This window comes from Micromonas pusilla (assembly GCF_000151265.4).
Source record: "Micromonas pusilla CCMP1545 genomic scaffold MICPUCscaffold_6, whole genome shotgun sequence".
Classification (NCBI taxonomy): domain Eukaryota; kingdom Viridiplantae; phylum Chlorophyta; class Mamiellophyceae; order Mamiellales; family Mamiellaceae; genus Micromonas; species Micromonas pusilla.
In genome coordinates, this window is record NW_003315887.1 from 383,841 (window position 1) to 402,667 (window position 18,827).

Consider the following 18,827-nt stretch of genomic DNA (forward strand, 5'->3'; position numbering starts at 1 on the left):
GTCATGTTTCTCTCCTTCCTCCTCCTCCTCCTCCTCTCGCGCCGCGCCGCCTCACCGTCGGTGTCGTCGCGAGCCGCCAATCTTCGTCTCCTTGCCCGCTGGACGCGGCGCGGGAATCCTCTTCCCGCCGCCGCCGCCGGCCACCGTGAAGTCATCCGGCCCCGCGCCGACTGACGGATCAAACGTCCGCGCGTTCCGCCTTCGACCATTCTCTCATCGTGTCTCCGAAACTCCAATTCCGTCGCGAGCCGCGACATAATTCCCCGCGCCGCGCCGCACCGCCGCGGGAGCGACCCGTCCCTCGTCGTCCTCCTCGTCCCCGAACGCGATGGCGGCGCCCCCCCCGCGCGCCGTCGCCGTCCACCTCGGCCCCGGGAACGCGCACCTCGCGACGCGCGCGGACGTCCTCCACACGCCCGGCGTCAGCGTCCTCGCGACGAATGATGCATCTCTTGAATCGTCGGCACCGACGCGCGACGGCGAGAAGAACGACGCTCATCATCGGGCGCCGCCGCGCCGACAACAGACCGTCCGCGGCGTCCTCCTCGCGAAGGATCACTTCGAGGTGTTGGGGTTCGACTTCTTCGGCGGCGGCGACGACGTGAAGACGGACGCGGAGGTGTTCACGGCGTACGTGCGCGCCGGGATGGCGACGCATCCGGCGTCGTGCCACGACGCGGTGAACGCGCCCGCCGCGTTCGTTCGCGTCGGCAAGGCGTTCGCGGCGCTTCGAACAGAGAAGGACAGGAGGGCGTACGTCAACGCGCTCGCGACAGGGCGCAGACGCGAGCTCCCGTCGAGCGACGTCGACGACCCGTTCCCGCCGGGGACGCCGTCCAGCGACGCCGCGTCGAGCGCGTCTTTGTCGTCGTCGATGGTGGAAGAGGAACTGCTCGCGTTGGAGCTCGAGACTGAACTCGCGCGCTGGGACGCGGAGTTTGGGAACCCGCGCATGGACGCGCGGCGGTTCGGGCGGTGGGCGTCGGTTCGCGAGGAGGGCGAACTCGCCACGCGGAGCCTGTGGAGGAGCGACTTCGAGGATAGGAAAGAGCCGGTGTTCAAGCCGCGGCGTCGGAATCGCGCGATTTGGGAAGCACGACCGGGGACGACGCGCGACGATTTTCTCAACGCGGTGTTCAACGCGGAGACCGAGGCGAGGGACGAGTACAAGCGCCGGTGGTGCCCGGAGCTGTATCACAAGGGCAGACATCTCGCGGACGTCACGGCGAAGGCGGTCGCGAAAGCGCCGCCGGTGTCCACGAAGACGAACCCGTTTTAGGAATAGCGAGCGTAATACGTCTCCGGCTTCGACTCCAATCCTAGGCGAGACACTGACGAGGAGGACGCGTCGGGGCGATGAGTGTGTACGTGTACAGCTGTGAACTGTGAACTGAACGCGAACTTGACAGCTTTTTTTTCGTCGCCCGAACCGCCGCTCCGCGCGGTCCGTCACTGTTCGCTCCCCGCGGCACGCGCACCCTCAGTTGCGCGCGCTCGACTCCTTCCCCGCGTCGAATCCAAGCGCGCGCGCGCGCGGCGCCGTCGGGCGCGCGACCGACGCGCGCGACCGCGGCCGACGCGCGCGCGGCTTCCCCTCGCCGCGCCTCGATCGCTTTTCCGCGAATCTCGCCATCGCCGTTTTTTTCGCGCGTCACCATCCGTCCGTCCTCCGCCGCTCGTCCACAGGCGCGCTTCGGCCACCATGGTCGCTAGTAGGAAGAGAGCGCAAGGCAGGACGCGCGTCGTTGAACCGAGCGCGAAGCAAAAGAAGTTCAATGCCACGGTCCAGGCCATCCGCGACAACTTCAAAGCGCGCGCGGATCCGTCGTGCGAGCTCTCTCCGAAGGAAAAGTTCGACGCCGCGCAGCGCGACTTGGAGAAACTCGTCGACGCCATCGGCGAGTTCCTCGGCCGCAAGCTGCACTTAAGGCGGATTCTTCTTCCCGAGGACGCGGAGTGGACCGAGAGCGGCCTCAAGGAGAAGTTCAACGTCATCATCGGGCACTTCGAGACCGACGGGATCGGACTCCGCGGGAACTTGCGAAAGCTCCGCGGCGACGGGAAGCGGCTCGTTTCCGACGTCTGGGATTGGTTTTTTGCTCACATCGATGAGACGCCCGCGGCCGGTCGCGCTCGCGCGCCTTCGTTTGTCATGGGCAACATGATTCCCTGGCCTGGGCGTCACGACGCCGGCAAGATCATCTTGAAAGGCGTCGGGACGCGCGAGAGGAAGTTGATCGAGGACTTGATCGTCGAGGCGTTGAACGCCTGCGGGACGCCCGAACGCGCGGGGGGCTTCGGTCGGCCGGTGAGTTCCTTCTTTCCCACGCCCCTCGACTTTTTCGACGACGCTGCGCTGCAACGCCCCGATCTTGTTTTCTGACTGACGCGCGCGCCCCTTCCTCCCCCGACCGTTCACAGGCACGCGAATGGATGGCGAAGCACTGCCCTGCGGATATGCCCGCGGAGCGCGCCCTGTGGCCCGAGCTGGACGGTGATGTCCACACCAAGTCCGTTCACATGTGCTTGGCGACGTCCATCGGGTCGACGCGGTGGCTCACGGAGCGCTTCATCCGAGGCATGGCGGACTTGTTCGTGCACTTCGGCGGGCCGGCGGGCACCTTCGACACGCTCTTGGCGAAGTTCAAGGAGGACGGCCGCCTGCTCGAGATCACGCCGGAGATGGCGGCGTGGTTCTCCGAGAGGATCAAGGAGGGGCAGCAGTACTGGAAGGTGACGGGCCAGTCGAAGAACGCGCCCGGGGTGGGGACGCGCGGGCTGAAGAAGAGAAAGAAGGCGGCGAGGGCGAAGAAGGTGATGGAGAGGACCGCGCCGGAGAAGGCGGCGACGCGGGAGAAGATGCTCGCGACGCTGAGCAAGAAGACCGACGCGGAGAAGGCGGCGTCGGAGAAGAAGAGGCTCGCGTCGCGGAGCAAGACGCTGAGCAAGAAGACCGACGCGGAGAAGGCGGCGTCGAAGAAGAAGATGCTCGCGACGCGGAGCAAGACGCTGAGCAAGAAGACCGCGGCGGAGAAGGCGGCGACGGAGAAGAAGAGGCTCGCGTCGCTGAGCAAGACGCTGAGCAAGAAGACCGTGGCGGAGAAGGCGGAGACGAAGAAGAAGATGCTCGCGACGCTGAGCAAGACGCTGAGCAAGAAGACCGTGGCGGAGAAGGCGGAGACGCAGAAGAAGAGGTCCGAGACGCTGAGCAAGAAGAAGAAGACGCCGTAGGAGAAGGCGGAGACGACGAAGAGGAGGCGCGCGGGGTCCGAGAAGAGGAAGTAGTCCCCCAACAACCGCATCATGCGCTTAGGGGAGGGGGAGATGAATGCCGTATTATTACATTTAAACGCGCTCGTTCGATCAGTCGCAGTCGCGTTACGAATCTTACTTCGGATAAGAAGGATTATGCCCCATCGACTTAATATTGTCTAACTAACTTATCGCCGGGTCTTTGTACTTCTTATACACCGCGTCGATGTCGTCCAAACACTCCTGCGTCATCTCCACGTTAAACGCGTCGATGTTCTCCCCCAGTTGCTCCATCGACGTCGCGCCGATGATCGTCGACGTGACGAACCACCGCGACCGCACGAACGCCAGCGCGAGCGCCGCGGGAGAGAGCCCGTACTCCCCCGCCACCCTCGCGTACTCCGCCGTCGCCTCCCTCGTCGCGCTCTTGTTGAACCGCTCCATGTACCCCGGAAACATCGTGAAACGCGCGCCCTCGGGCGGGCTCTCCCCGAGGTATTTACCCGTCAGCGCGCCGCCCGCGAGCGGGGAGTACGCCAGCAGACCGACGTTGGCGTTTGACGGCGAGCACACCTCCGCGAGATCCGTTTCAAACGCGCCGCGCGTGAGCAAGCTGTAACTGTTTTGAATCGACACGAGCTTCGGCATGCCGCTCGTCGCCGCGATCCGCGCGAACTCGCACACGCCCCAGCTCGTCTCGTTGCTCACGCCCAGGTGCCGGACCTTCCCTTGGCGAATCAAGTCGTCGAACGCGCGGAGTTGCTCCTCGAACGGGACGTCGTCGTCGTTGACGTTGGCGACGTCGTAGGGCGACGCGCCGAACAGCGAGACGTAGCGATCCGGCCAGTGAATCTGCAGTAAATCTATGTGATCCACCTGGAGGCGCGACAGCGAGTGCTCCACGGACTCCATGATGTGCTTGCGCTTCACGCGCGGCGTCTCGTTGTCGCCGCGGGGGAGCCACGTGATGCGATCGCTGCGGCCGCTCACCTTGGTCGCGAGGACGACGTCCTCGCGGCGGCGGGATCGCAACCACGTGCCGATGTACTCGTCCGTCTTTCCCTGCCTCGCCGCCTCGGTCGGGACGGGGTACATCTCCGCGGTGTCGATGAAGTTGACGCCCGCGTCGACCGCGTACGACAGCTGCGCGTGCGCGTCGCGCTCGGTGTTTTGCTTCCCGAACGTCATCGTGCCGAGGCAGATCTCGGAGATCATCAGGTCGGAGTCGCCGAGGAGCCTGAGCTCGCCGGGGTTGCCCTTCCTCGCGGGGGGCGGGGGCGGGGAGGCATCGTCGGAGGAGGACGCGCGGGCGGGGGTGCGGGGGCGGCGCGACGCGCGGGGGAACGCGACGCGCGCGGCGGCGCCGAGGGCGAACGCGTGCGCCGCCGGCATCGAGAAGTGCGACGTCAGCGTCGACGTGGCAGCGCTTTACGTACGCTTTTCAGGAGATCGGTTTCACAGTTTCGAGCGACGCTTTCACTACGAAGGCACCGCTCGTCTACGCCGCGACGCCGCCATCCCATCGCTTCCCGCCGCCTCTTTATCACTTCCTCCGCGCCTCCAACTCTTTCAGGTACCGCTTGGACAGCTTCAGGACGATCCCACCGCCGGCGCCGCGCGGGACGTTCGAGCCCGCGCACTTGGTCAGGGCTTCGTCCTTCGCGTCGTCGTCCTCCTTCTCCACGCCCGCCGCCTCCCACGCCTTCTCCGCAGCCTCTCGCGTCGCCATCACGGCCGCGTTCTCCGGGCCGAGCTTGAGCTTCGCGCCGTACTCCCTCGCGGCGCCCTCGAGAATCGCCGCGGCGTCGAGCCAATCGCCAGCGGCGCCCGCCTGCTCCGCGGCGTTGCGGACGGCTTTCAACACCTGCCCTCTGACCCCCGAGAGCTCGGCTTTCCACGACGCCTCGCCGGCGAAGCACTCTTCCAGGGCGAGGAGCTCCGGGAGGGTCTCAGGCGCGACGCTCGGCGGGCCGAGCGCGGCCGTGACCTCGGAGAGCTTTTCGGTGAGCTTTGGCGGCGAGCCTTTCGCCGTAGCCGCCTTCTCTCGCGCTTTTTTAACCGACTCCACGCGCAGCTTGTACGCTTCCTCGAGCATCGTCCTCGCCTGCGCGCGCGCGCCGGACTGGGACAGCTGCGCGGCGCTGTTGCGCATCGCCCACAGTTTCTCCGCGAGCGGGATCGCTTCTTGGTCCGCTCGGAACCGCGCCTTGCGCGATTCCTCGCGCTCCGGGTAATTTTCCTCGTCCGTCGTCGGCACGCCCGCGAGCTTCTTCCTCGCCTCCTCCTCCGCCTTGTCGAGGATAGCCCGCACCGGGTCGCCGTCGGGGAGGAGCTCGCGCGTCATCGCCGCGGCCTGGGACAGAGTGTCCCCGCTGAAGCCGTCGAGGTACATCGCCTTCCACGAAGATCCCTCCGCGTTGGCGACTTTGCCTAAAATTTGCGCCGCGAGCGTCTCGCAGTTGGCGAGAAGCGACGCGTCGCCGCCGTCCGCGGCGACGCTCGCGCGCCTCAGCCAGTGCGACAGCGTCAAAATCGTCGCGATCAAAACCCCTTTTAGCGGGTTCGCGCGCCTCTGATCCATATCCTTCTCGGTCACCGCCGGAAACACGAGCCCGCCTTCCAACCCGTGGAGCTGCGACAGCTCGTACCGCGACACGTACTCCAGATCCTCCGTCGCCACCGCAAAGGCGTTGTCCCCCGCCGCGCTCGCGGCGGCGATCAAACGATTCGACACGTTATCAAAATCCGACATCGGTAACGCCGCGCGCGTGACCGTCACCTCCTCCTCCCTCGACTCCGCGCGGTTCGAGCTCGTCCCGTTCGGCTGTCGAAGCGCGAGCTCCAACCCGGCGCCGACGCGCATCGTCAGCGTCCGCAGCTCTGCGTCCGTCCTCGCCTGCGCGACGCGCATCCAGTGATCGAACTCGACCTCGTCGAACCCGCCGCTCTCCACGCCGATCGCGCACGGCTCAACCAGCATCTGCTTCACGCGCGCGTCCGAGGCGTAGTTCGTCAGCGCGGCGCGCGCGACGGAGGAACACATGCGAAGCGCGCCCTGACGCGCGAGCTCCGAGCTCGGAAACGTCGCCGTCTCCGCGCCCGGCGACGACGCCCCGGCGCGCGCGCGGACGGTCGCCTCGACGTCCCCGCGCGCGGCGCGGAAGTTGAGCTCGACGTACGCGGTCACGTCGAACGACTTGCTCGTCTCGCCGCGCCGCGAGCGCTCCGCGGCGCGGCGAGCCTCCTCCGCGGCTCGAGCCTCCGCCTCCTCGACCCGCCGCCGCTCCTGCTCCTCGCGCGCCTCCCTCTCTCGCCTCTCGCGCTCGACGCGCTCCTTCTCCTCCTTCTCCTCTCGAAGCGCGCGCTCGATCTCCGCGCGCTCCGCGAGCTCCGCGCGCACTTTCGCGCGCCGCGCCTCCTCCGCTCTCTCCGCCTCGGCGCGAGCCTCAGCCTCCTTCGCCAGGCGGATCTTCTCGCTCGCGACAAACTTCGCCTCGTCCTCGTCGCGCTTCTTCTTTCGCGCCTCCTCCGCCGCCTTGGCGTCCGCGATGCTCTTTGCGCGGCGCTTCTCATCCTCGACGCGGTCCTCCTCGGTGAAGACTTTCAACCCGCCGCCGCCGCCGCCGCCGCCGCCGCGCGCGACGAGATCCGCGAGCGCGCCCGCGGCCGCCGCCGCGCGGCGCTCGGACGCCTTCCTCCCGAACAGCGCGCCGACGACGAACGCGATCGTCACGGCCATCCCGGCGGCGGGGGCCATGCCGAGCTGGCCCCCGGGCGCGGACGAGATGTGGTTCGTCGCGCTCGCCGCGAAAGAGGACGAGGATTTGGACGACGACGACGACGACGAATCGTCCTCCGCCGATTTCCCCCATCGCGCGACGTCTTCCCACGTCCCCAAGGACTCGACGAAGTCCTTCGCGTGATCGAGCGGGGTGTAGTCCACCTCGACTTCCTCGTACTCCTCGATCTCTTCGTACTCGTCCTCGTCCTCGTCCTCGCACTCCTCGACCGCGGCGGCGTCGGTCGCGGTGACGAATTCTCCATCCTCCGTCGCGGAGGGTTCTAGGGATTCGGTGCGACGCGTCGCGCGGTCGTCATCGCGCGCGTCGTCGTCGTCGTCGTCCGTCGCGCGGACGGAGACGACGCGACGGCCGCGCGGCCGCGTCGCCGCGCGATTCGCGAGCGCCCTCGACGACGACGACGACGACGACGACCCCGGGGCGGGGACGAGGGCGCGCGCGGGAACGGCGACGGCGCGCCGCCGCCGCGACGACGACGACGACGACGACGACGACGACGCGCTCGACGCGCTCGACGCGACGCATCGCGCGCGCGCTCTCGGGCGTCCACCGACGACGCGACGCGGCGCGCTCCATCGCCGCGACGCTAGCGCCGGAATCGATCCCGCCGCGGCCATCACGGCGCCGCCGTGACCGTGCGCGTGCATCACGACTATGGTTCGACGTGGTTGGATGCCCACTCTTCGTCAGGACGTCTGCTAAAAATTCTACTTTCGTAACAACTTACCTTCGTAATCTCAACGAAAAGTATGTACCTCAGGAGTCGCCGAACGCCCTCTCCTCCGCCGCTATCGTCGCCTTCAACACGATCACCGCCGCTTTCTTATCCAAAATCGCGTTGTACTGATCGCACGAGAGGTAGTGCACGCATCCGGGGCATCCCGTACGGTCGGTCTCCTCGCACGCGCCGCACGTCGCGGTCGCGTCGGCGCTCCCGCCGCCGCCGCCGCCGCCGCCGCACCCGCACCCGCACCCCTCGACCAACTCGAGCGCGGCGACGAGCAACTCCCGAAACAACCCCGCCGCCTGCCGCGCGATCCCGACCCCGCCCGGGTGCCGGTCGTAAATCAACAGCCGACTCGCCCGGTAATGCCCGTCGTGGTGCGGATTATCGCACTCCGCGCCGACGTCGCTCGCGTCCGCCATGACGTAAAGCGGCAACGCGTTTATCACTGAGGGTCATTCCATACAAAAACAGTTCTCCGGTCAGTTGAAAGGGGACGCGATCAAATGTTGAAACCGAAGGATGGGTGAAAAACTTTTGTATAGAACGCACCCGCGTGCGTCGCCGCGTGGACGCCCGCGCGAAATTCCACCCCCGCGTCCGCGCACATCCTCCGCGCGACGTCCGGGACGCGCACCCACGCCGCGATCGTCGTGTACGACACGTCCGGGAGGGTCTCCCTCAGCGGCACGGTGTCGAAACACGTCCCGGACGCGTGCCATATCTTGCGGTAGCCGAAAAACGTGACGGCGACCTCCGCCCGCGCCGACTGCGCGCTGCTCTCTCGATTCGCCGGGCGGCTCGCCGCGCCCGTGACGGACGTCGCGCGGTCTGGGTACGCCACCGTCGTGGACGCGTTCGCGAGCGTCGTGACCGTGGTCTTGTCCACCATCTTCGTGAAGTACTTCACGTCCGCTAAACGCACGACCGCGGTCAGTTTCTTCACGTCGAGGGACACGCACAGAAACGTCCGCGCCTGATTCATGTACACCGCGCCCGGGTACACCTCCCAAAACGCCTTGGATCGCTCCACCTCTTCGACGCACTCGCCGGTTCGCTCGTCGACGATTCGGTACCGCTCCTCCTCGATCGCGCGGACGCTGACGCCGTTCGCGGGCGGAGACGCGCCGCACCAGCGCAGCCGCACGTCGAGCGACGCCTTCCACTCGCCGAGGAGCGAAGCGTCCGGGACGACGAGTCGCCTCTCGCGGAGCCGATCGCACACCACCTCCAGCGCGCTTCCGAAATAGAGCCGCGCGTCCCTTCCGCCGCCGTCCGTGATGGCCGACTTCGGCAACACGCGCGGGTCTAACGGCATCTCGTGCGACGCGCACGCGACGTGCGCTTCCATCACGCTCGGATTACACGGGTCGATCGCCGCGCGCTCGATCGGTCGGCCGAACAACTTCGCCGGCGACCGCATGAAGTGTTGATCGAGCGGCCCGTCGAACGCGACGTACACGCTGAGCGCGCGTTTCCCTCTGCGACCCGCCCTCCCGGCTTGTTGTATCAGCGACGCGACGGTCCCGGGAAAACCCAGGTGCAGCGTGACGTCCAGCGCGCCGACGTCGACGCCGAGCTCGAGCGCGTTGGTCGCGGCGACGCCGCGGACGGAGCCGGAGAAGAGCGCCTTTTCGATCGCTCTTCGATCGACGCTCGAGTAGCCGCCTCGGTACGCGAGCACGGAGCCGCACAGGGACGGCGCGCCCGTGGACGCCAACGCCTCGCGCGTGTACTTGAGCACGAGCTCGCAGAGTTTCTTCGTCTTGCAGAACGCGATGCACTTCAGGTCGTGGCGGACGCATTCCGCGAGCAGCGCGGAGATTTCGACGACGGGCGACGTCCGACGAGGACCGGAGCCGTAGACGCCGAGAGTGCCCTTCCCCAACGCCGCCGCGGCGTCGGACGTGAGCGAGAGGCCGTGCGTTTTCGCCCGCCGCGCGGTCTCGCGGGCCTTCCACACCGGCGTGAACGCATCCCCGGCGGCCGTTTCCGTTTCCGTTTCCGTTTCGGCGGCGGCGTCGGCGTCGGCGGCGTCGGCGGCGTCCCCGCCCCGCAGACGTTTGGCCACCGCCGCCTTTCCCCTCGGCGCCGCGTCCTCCGGCTTCTTCCCCGGCTTCCCCGGCGGCGGCGGATCCTTCACCGGCGGGTTCCACATCAGGAACGTCTTCTCGCCGCACGGGGACCCGTCATCGTCGACGACGACCCACCCGTGCGGTTCGTCGTCGTCGTCATCGTCGCCGCCGCCGCCGTCGCCGCCGCCGCCGCCGCCGCCGCCGGCGGCGATCGGAAACGCGCCGACTAAATCCCGCGCGTGGTTCCCCGGCGCCGCGATCGTCGCGCTCGTGACGATAAACGTCGGCTCGCCGCCGTACAGCTCCCGGCACAGCCGTCGGAGCCTTCGAATCACGAGCGCGACGTGCGATCCGAACACGCCGCGGTACGCGTGCGCTTCGTCTATCACGACGTACCTGAGACCGGTCAACATCGCGCGCCACTTTCTGTGGTTCGGCAACACGTTGACGTGCAACATGTCCGGGTTGGTGATCACGAGCCGGTCCTCGCGCTCGATCCTCGCGCGCTCCGCGTCGCTCGTGTCGCCGTCGTACACGCCCGCGCTCGGCACGAACACGGGGACGCGCGCGTCGTCCCCGCGCGCCGCCGCCGCGGCCGCCGACGCCGCCGCGGCGCGAAGCATCACGCGCAACGCGCGCAGTTGGTCCTGCGCGAGCGCCTTGGTCGGGAACAGATACAACGCGGTGGCGGCGGCGTCCGACGTCAACGCCTGTAACACCGGGGCGTTGTAGCACACGGACTTCCCGGACGCGGTGCCGGTCGCGACGACGACGTTGCGTCGCGCGAGCGCGGCGGCGACGCCGAAGTGCTGATGCGAGAAGAGCGACAGACGACGCGGCGGTCGATCGACGGCGGCGTCGCGATCGCCCTCGCCCTCGCCCTCGCCCGCGAACGCGAACGGCACGCCGGCGGCGTGAAGCGCGTCCGCGACCGCGGGGGATAACCCCGGCGCGCGCGCGTCGCATGTCGGCCCGATCTTGAGCTCTCGCGCGGGGACGTCGATCCTGTGCGCGCACTGGCCGCGCGCGCCGAGCGCGTCTTCGTCCGACGTGAGGTGCGCGATGAACTCGTCCACGGACAACGCGTCCGCGCGGCGACACCGACACCGCGTCTTCGTCTTCGTCGTCGTCGTCGAACGCGGCGGCGCGAGCGGCGCGAGCGGTTCGAGCGCGTCGTCGCGCGCCGCGCCGCGCGATCGAGCCGATCGCGCGTCGCGTCGCTCCGCCTCCGCGCGGCGCGCGAACGCGGCCGTGTCCAGGGCGTCGACGATTTCCCGAAGCGCTTTTTCGTCGTCGTCGCCGGCGGCGGCGCCGGCGGCTCGCGTCGCGTCCATCTCCGCGGCGAGCGCGAGCGCGACGCCGCGACGGAACGCGTCGACGCGCTTCTTCACGGCGGCCGCCCCGGGGGCGGTCCTCGCGCTTCGTCTCCGTCTGCGTTTCTTCGCGCCGGTTCCGTCGTCGTCGTCGTCGTCGTCGCCGTCGTCGTCGTCGCGAGCGATGCGACCGGACGTCCTCTGCCCGTGAATCACGACCTCGATCTCGTCGGTCATCGCCCGCTCCCGCTCGCGCGCGTCCTCCTCCTCGCGTATCGGGACGTCGCGCGCGGAGCGACCGGGCGTCGGCGCGGTCACACGCAGCAGCACGTCGATCTCGTCGTCCGCCGTCGCCGCGCCGCCGCCGCCGCCGCCGCCGCCGCCGCCGCCCTCCTCTTCGTTCGCGTCGACGCGGCGGTGCGCGCACGGCGTCAAACGCAGCGACCCCGGACATAACGCCGCCATGACGTGGAGATCGTCCAACGTCACGTCCACGTCCACGTCGCCGTCGCTCGTCGCCGCGCGCGTCATGTGCGTCAGCGCGGAGGATATGAACCGCCACGCCGGATGTATTTTTTGTCGCGCGACAAACGCCGCCGCCGTCGCGACGCGCGCGTACGCGACGCACAGGCGCTCGAGCGACGGCGGGAGCGACGCCGGCGGCGGGGGCGTCGGCGGGGGAGGGTCTGCTTTTTGTTTCCGTCGCGCGCGAGGGGCTCGCGGCCGCTTCGCCGGGGGAGGGGGGGCGTCGGGCGTCTCGATCGCCGCCGCCGCCGCCTCCGCCGCCGCCGCCGCCGCCGCCGCCTCCGCCGCCTCGCCCGCGAGCTCCGCCCACAGCCCCTCCCCCGCGGCGACGACCGCGGCGGCGCGCTCGCGCGACGACGCGTCGCCGCCGCTCGTGGACGCGCGCGCTCCTCCGTCGCGCGGCGCGCGGCCGCCGACGGGGACGGCGAGCGGGTCGTCGTCTCCGCCGCCGCCGCCGCCGCCGCCGTCGCCGCCGCCGCCGTCGCCGTCGTCGCCGTCGTTCTCGCGGATGTAGTTTCTCGCGCGGTATCCCGGCGACGCCGGCGCGGTCGGCGGCGGCAGCGGCGGCGGCGTCCGCTCCCTCTCCGCGACGCGCTCCCTCTTGACCTTCTTGCTCACCCTGGAGTACCCCTTCACGATCACGACCTCCCCCGGTGGGTGCCCCGCGGCGTTGAACGGCGCGTCCCCGGCGAGCTCGCCGACGACGTTCGAGTGGATCCGCGCGCGCGTGCCCGCGTGTCCGAACGCGTCCGCGATGGTGGCTCTGACGACGTCCACGGTGGCGTCCGCGGGGACGGCAATCTCGACGGTCTTGCCTGCGGCGCGAACGGAGAGGAGCGAACGTCAGCGCGAGCGCGAACGAGGGAGATCTCGCGCGGGAGACGAGGCGCGGCGTGGAGTCCGGAAAAAACCGATTGACATCGATCGATCGATCGATAGCGACTCGGGCGCGGCGCGGGCGCGCACCCGAGAGCGCCTTCGCGCGCACGACGACGTCATCGTCGCCCATCTATGCCGTGACTATGCGCGTATCGTTCGCCTCATGGTAGCCATCCACTCCGCGCGCTCGACTATGACGACAGCGTGATGACACTCGCTCATCGTGTGATAACCTTATTATTTTCCGATGAACTGCAGAAGAGTGCTACAGGAAGCGAGCGAACGAACGACCATCGACCACGGAGACGCGCGCACTTCTCCGCGCGCGGGCCGCACCCTCGCCGGGTGGCCGCACATGTCGTGTCGTCTCGCGCGCTCACCCTCCGCGCCGCCTTCGCACTCTCCCTCCTCTCGCGCGCGCGCTCGTCGCGTCGCCGCCACGCTCGGCGTTCGAGCGACCGCGTCGTCGTCCGGGGCTGAGAAGCAGCGAACGATGGCGCCCCGGCCGTCGCCGTCGTCGAACGACCGCGACGACTCGGGCGCGTGGTGGACGCAGCGCGTCGTCACGCTGCGCCCCAAGTCGAACGGCATCTTCATATGGACGAACAAGCTCCGCGACGAGGTCCCGGAGATCCGCGACGCGAAGACCGGGGTGGTCAACCTCTTCGTTCGCTCCCATTCCGCCGCGCTGACGATCAACGAGGTGCGTTCTATACACTGGTCCCCATACGACCGCGTTGGCGTGGTGAACGCCGATCCTCAAGGACTTTTGCCGTCGTCTCTCTCCGCCCACACCTCGGTTTCAATCCCGACACACCTCGACGCCTTTCAACTCCATCTGACGCCTTTGAACTCCACCCCGATATTCGCTCGTATGGAACGACCCCGAGAACGCGGACCCGGACGTCCGCGACGACCTTCGACGCGCGCTGGACGCCATCGTCCCAGGCGACGCGGACGCGGACGTCGCCGCGCGCGTCAGCTTCGTCGGGGTGTCGATCGACGTCCCCGTGCACGACGGCCGGCTCGCGTTCGGGACGTGGCAGGGGCTGTACCTCGCGGAGTGGGGCGGCGGCGGCAGGGACGTTGAGGTGGTCGTCACGATGCGTCGCGTCGACGACGCGAAGACGACGCGCGTCGCGACGGTCACCGCGCCGTCGCGCGGGTGCCACCTCGTCCAGGACCAGATCGACGCCGCGATCGCGCCGGCGCTGAATCACGCGTCAGAAGAAGAAGCGAAGCGGTCAAAACGGTCGATGACGGACGGTTACGGTCACGACGCGGCGTCGCCCCCCGCGCTCGTGAACCTTCTCGTGCGGCACACGTCGGCGTCGCTCACCGTCAACGAAAACGCGGACCCGTCCGTCCGCGTCGACATGGAGGGCGCGCTGAACCGGATCGTCCCGGAGTCGTGGAACGACGCGATGTTTAAGCACGTGGACGAGGGCCCGGACGACATGCCCGCGCACGTGAAGAGCACGCTGTTCGGCGCGTCCGTCACGGTGCCCGCGTCGGGACATCGGCTGCGATTGGGGACGTGGCAGGGCGTGTACCTCGCGGAGCATCGAAACGTGGGCGGGTTCGGTGGCGGGCACGCGCGGGAGATCGCGTGCTCGGTGACCGGCGGCGGCGCGCAGAGCGTCGTGACGCTGACCGCGCCGGGGAGAGGCGCGCACGACGTCACGGAGGCGATCGCCGCGGGGTTGAAGGCGTTGCGGGCGGCGGGCGGGGTCGGGGGCGGGGTCGCCGCCGGGTGGTTGAACCTGTTCATTCAGCACACGTCCGCGTCGTTGACGGTGTCGTCGCGCGCGACGGCGACGGCGCCGCGCGCGGCGGAGGCCGAGACCGAGGCCGCGGCGCGGCTCGAGAGCGCGCTGAGCGCGACGGTGCCGGAGCGATGGAACGACGAGTTCTTCACGCACACGTACGAGGGCCCGGACGACATGCCCGCGCACGTCAAGAGCAGCCTGATGGGCGCGTCGCTGACCGTTCCGGTCGTGAACGGCGAGTTGGGTTTGGGGGTGTTACAGGGGGTGTTTCTGTGCGAGCACAGGGACGGCGGCGGGTTCGGGTGTAACTTGAATCGCAGCGTCGTCCTCACGCTTCAGGGCGTCGACGATCGATGACGCCGATTAGGTTGAAATAAAATAAGCGCACGGCGGAGGCGCTCGTCGCTCACTTCGCGCCGTAGCTCTCGTACATGTCCTTCTTCCACACCTTCGGGCGCGGCGCGAAGTTCTTCACGTTCGGCTCGTACGTGCTGTCCGCGTCGTCGAGGCGGACTTCGTAGTTACTGCGAGACGAGACGACGACGGGCGCGGGGGTCGGTCGGTCGGTCGGTCGGGACGACGGGGAGGCGGAGCGTTTCCGTTTCGTTCGCGCGGGCGAGAGGTCGGTCGCTATCGCGCGCGGGAGACGCGCGGGAGGGCGCGCACTCTTCCGTTCGCAAGTTGATGCTGTTCCAGTTATGGCTCGTCTTCGTCGCTTTGCACTGCGATGCCGCGGCGGGGGAGGGGAAAGGGACGTCAGCGATCGCTCGCGGAAGGCGAATCGATCGATCGAACGAACGTTCGATCGCGGGTTTTCGCACGCACTCGCTGCTCGTAGATTTGGTCGTTGTACGACTTAAAGTTCTGATCCCCTCGCGGCCCCCAGGCCATCACGCTGGAGGGCTCGTACGGAACATCGGGCGTGTGCGTGCCGTAAGTGGGCATCTAGGCGCGCGGCTCAGTCTGCGCGTGCGGTCGCGAGTGCGCGCGAATCGCTCGCGAACCTTGTCATTTGGATGTGCACCTGGAAAAAAAACGCTCTTCTCCTTCCTGTCTTTTTCGGGAGGCGACGAGTTTTACGATTCTTGAACTACGCATGATACTACCGACTACCCGCTACGGCGCGTACGCCTGGGCTAACGTCTCGTCGTCTAAGCTATCGCCCTCGGCGTAGTGCACCCGAAGTTGCTTCGGCGGCACGAGCGCGTCCTTAATCGCGTCCTCCACCCCGCGCGCGTCGGCGCCCCACCCCCGGAGCCGATCCCGCGTGGCGCGCCGCGCGTCATCCGCCGCCCTTGCGCCGCCGCCGCCGTCTCCGGCCCAAAGCTCGCAGAACCTCGCGTCCTCCTCGCGCGGCCAGTCCGGAGGACACCTCTTCACGCCCACGACGACGGCGTTGCTCTCCTGCCCTTCCACGCTCACGAGCTGGACGTCGACGCGCGCGTCCTCGTCGCCGTCCTCATCGCTCGAGCGCCGGCTGAGGTTTGCGTAGAAACGCTTCAGCGCCTCCGCCGCGGGGGACCCCGGCGGGCCGTTCCACGCGTTCGCGACGACGCACCCGCCGCGCCGCGTGATCGCGCGCGTTGACTCGAGGAACGCGCGCGTCGTGAGATGCGCGGGGACGTCGCCGTTGCCGTCGTACGCGTCGAGGAAAACGCAATCGAAGTGGCGGTTTTTTTCCGCGCATCGTCGCGCGTACGCCGCCGCGTCCGCGTGGACGACGCGAAACGTGGACGCGCTCTGCGCGCGGGTCCACTCGTCGTCGTCCTCGCCGCTGCCGTCCTCACCAGCGACCTCGAAGTTTAACCCCAAGACGTCCTTCGCGGCGGCGACGACGTCCTCGTCCACCTCCACCGCGATCACGCGCGCTCGACCTGACGACGCTCTCTTCGCGAACGCCGCGAGCGTCCCCGCGCCCAAGCCGACGCACAGAACGCTACAACACTCGTCGTCGTCCGCGTCTACTTCGAGGCGGGTCAACCTGTCGCCGATGACCGCGACCGCCGCGGTCGCCATCGCGCGGACGTACTCGAACCCGATCACGGTCGGATCGTGGACAAAGTTTTCGTCTTTATCCTCGGCGTCGCAGTACGCCAAGCCCTGCTCGACGCCGTCCAAGTACAACGCGCGCCACGGGCCGTGCTGCTTCACGGTCACGACGCCGACGCCGGCGGCGTCGCGCGTCGACGCGAACACCGTCTTCGGCGGCGTGTGCGCGAGGTGGTAGTAATACCCCGCCTCCGTGCGAGGGTCGACGCGCCAGCCCCCGACGTAATCCGGCGGCTGCGTCACCTCCGCGCCCGCGGGAAGGTCTCGCTCCGCGACGAGCGCGAAACACGCGCCGAAGGTTGGGTGCTCGAACGGCTCCCTCCGGCAGCTCCACCGCTCGCGAACGACGACGCGAGCGCGGAAGCCTCGCGTCTCGAACCCCGGGATTCGCTTGTCGTTCTCGCGCAGAAACAAGCCGCGGACCGGCTCGCCCCTCTCGGGGTCCCGCCCGACCGCCGCGGTCGTTCGCTTCTCCGGGTCGTCGCGCAGGAACAGAAGCTTCTCGCCGTCGATTCGGCCGTTCGGACGCCACCGCTCGCGCTCGCGCGGCTCGGCGTATTCGCGCGCGCGATCGCGCCCGTCGGGGTCGACGACGAAGCCGACGATCTCGTTCTCGACGACGTCGCCCGTCGTCCACGCGCCGTCGTCGTCCACGCGCATGATCCCGCGGTCGGGGTCGTAACGACGTACGCCGGAGCGTTTTTCTTCTTCTTCTTCATCACGGTCTTCATCACGGCGTGTTTCACGACTCCTCGACAGACCCGCGACGCCGTACACCTCGGGCCAGACGTACTCGAAGACGTCTCCGATCGCGCCGCCGGGCGCGTCGCCCTCGCGCCACGTCCCGCGGAGCACGCCGCCGTCCGCTCTCCACTCGACCCCGTCGCCGTGTCGGACGCCGCCCTCGTACGCGCCTCGGAACCGCACCGCGCCGCCGGGGTGGTACTCCGTGACCTCGCCGCCGTCGAGAAGGACGCCGCGGGCGTACCGTCCCTCGAGCCAGGAGCCGTCGACGTCGTGGTACGTCGCGCGTCCTTCCACGGCGTCGTCTCTGAACGTGCCCTTTATGTACGCGCGCGATCGCGGGAAGAGAAGGCGGTCGTCCCCGTCCCCGTCGTCGTCGTCGTCGTCGTCCGAGTCCGGGGGAAAGTGCAGCGTCCCTCTCCCGTGCTTCGCGCCGTGCTCGAACCGGCCTTGGTACCAGGCGCCGTCCTCGTCGAGGCGCAGCCGCCCGCGCCCGTGCGGCTTTCCGTCGGCGTCGACGGGTCCTTCGTACCAGTTCGGCACGCGCCACGGCGACGCCGGCGGGTCCGACGCCGAGCCGGACGCCGACGACGTCGAGTCGCTCGCGGCGTCGTCGTCGGCATCGTCGTCGTCGTCGCGACCGCGCTTCGCGCGCGGCGGCGCGGACGCCATGCGCGCCGCGACGCGGAGTGATGAGAGATCGGAATCTAACATCCCGATTGACACGCGCCACTCGCGCTACGGTCGGTCAACCACCTCGGTCAACCGCGGCTCGCGGCGATTTTCAACGCCTTCGCCTCGCCGAGCTTCGACCTCGCCCCCCCCTCACTCGTGCAGCGCGCACGCGCGAACGCGAAGGGCACCGGCGAGGTCGAGCCGCGTCCCTGACCTCCCCCGCGGCGGTATCGCGCCGGGGTGCGCGCGCGCACCCCGCGCGAGCGCGTTTCGGCGAGGGATAAAACCGACGCCGCGGAAATCCCATCCGATCTTCGCCCATCCTAACGGTTCGATTGCTCGAGCGACGCGATGGGACGAGGCGGCGCGGGCGCGCGCAAGGTCCGGCCGGAGGGCCAGCCCATGAGGGCGGTCGTGCAGCTCTTGACGACCGGGCAGGGCAAAGGCGCGTCTCGAAGATCGTCCCGAACCCCCGACCCCCCCGCGGCGAGCGGTCAACCCCCCCGCGTCGTCGAACGCCCCGCGGTTCCGATGATTAATCTACATCTCATCGTCGTCTTCGACCTTCTCGCGCCTTCGCCAGCCGCCCCCGTCCACCGCCTCATCATCGATACGATACCTCGTCCCCGTCTCCGTCTTGTCGTCCGTCTCGTCGACCAGGCTCGCGACGCGACGTCAGCGTCGCGTCCCGCCACGTCTCGCTCATCCGCCCCGGCGCGTCCGAGGCTGCGAGCGACGACACGTACGAGGTGGACGATTGCTTCGGAAGCGAGCTCGGCACCGCGGAGACGTACAAGCGCGTGCTGCACCCGGTCGTGCGACAGGGCGTGGACGGGTTCAACGCCGCGCTCCTGACGATCGGATGCTCTGGGACCGGGAAGAGCACGCTGCTTCACGGCAGAACCGGCGGCGAGGGATGCGTGCGGCTGGCCATTAAAGGCGTGTTCGAGGTGCGTTCTATGCACTGGTCCCCATACGACCCCGTCCGCGTGGTGAACGCCGATCCTTAAGGACTTTGCCCG

At 68.8% G+C, this 18,827-nt stretch overlaps 6 protein-coding genes across 6 annotated transcripts; 2 read left to right on the top strand and 4 right to left on the bottom strand.

The window, feature by feature from the left end:
• Positions 1–328: 328 nt before the first annotated feature.
• MICPUCDRAFT_40150 (uncharacterized protein) lies at positions 329–3,231 on the top strand (the record flags this gene model as incomplete). Its single annotated transcript, XM_003059102.1, has 3 exons — positions 329–1,272; positions 1,687–2,308; positions 2,422–3,231. The coding sequence occupies 3 exons, from the start codon at positions 329–331 to the stop codon at positions 3,229–3,231; spliced, it is 2,376 nt and encodes a 791-aa protein (XP_003059148.1).
• A 141-nt stretch (positions 3,232–3,372) lies between these two features.
• On the bottom strand, positions 3,373–4,506 carry MICPUCDRAFT_27187 (uncharacterized protein). Its single transcript, XM_003059399.1, has one exon. The coding sequence runs from the start codon at positions 4,465–4,467 to the stop codon at positions 3,436–3,438; it is 1,032 nt and encodes a 343-aa protein (XP_003059445.1). The 5' UTR covers positions 4,468–4,506; the 3' UTR covers positions 3,373–3,435.
• A 180-nt stretch (positions 4,507–4,686) lies between these two features.
• On the bottom strand, positions 4,687–7,699 carry MICPUCDRAFT_58698 (uncharacterized protein; the record flags this gene model as incomplete). Its single annotated transcript, XM_003059400.1, has 1 exon — positions 4,687–7,699. The coding sequence occupies one exon, from the start codon at positions 7,697–7,699 to the stop codon at positions 4,796–4,798; it is 2,904 nt and encodes a 967-aa protein (XP_003059446.1). The 3' UTR covers positions 4,687–4,795.
• Positions 7,700–8,015: 316 nt separating this feature from the next.
• On the bottom strand, positions 8,016–10,696 carry MICPUCDRAFT_10111 (uncharacterized protein; the record flags this gene model as incomplete). Its single annotated transcript, XM_003059401.1, has 6 exons — positions 8,016–8,224; positions 8,329–8,555; positions 8,616–9,014; positions 9,075–9,655; positions 9,920–10,394; positions 10,455–10,696. Coding segments are annotated over 6 exons (2,133 nt in total), but the record flags the coding sequence as incomplete, so codon positions are not given.
• A 2,119-nt stretch (positions 10,697–12,815) lies between these two features.
• MICPUCDRAFT_58701 (uncharacterized protein) lies at positions 12,816–14,694 on the top strand (the record flags this gene model as incomplete). The annotated part of the gene is made up of 2 exons (XM_003059103.1): positions 12,816–13,271; positions 13,459–14,694. The coding sequence occupies 2 exons, from the start codon at positions 12,816–12,818 to the stop codon at positions 14,692–14,694; spliced, it is 1,692 nt and encodes a 563-aa protein (XP_003059149.1).
• A 759-nt stretch (positions 14,695–15,453) lies between these two features.
• On the bottom strand, positions 15,454–17,802 carry MICPUCDRAFT_58702 (uncharacterized protein; the record flags this gene model as incomplete). Its single annotated transcript, XM_003059402.1, has 1 exon — positions 15,454–17,802. The coding sequence occupies one exon, from the start codon at positions 17,800–17,802 to the stop codon at positions 15,454–15,456; it is 2,349 nt and encodes a 782-aa protein (XP_003059448.1).
• Between the last annotated feature and the right edge of the window lie 1,025 nt (positions 17,803–18,827).

Excerpts from the sequence above, each read along its gene's own strand:
- MICPUCDRAFT_27187 (XM_003059399.1), bottom strand. The coding sequence starts at position 4,467 with ATGATCTCCGAGATCTGCCTCGGCACGATGACGTTCGGGAAGCAAAAC.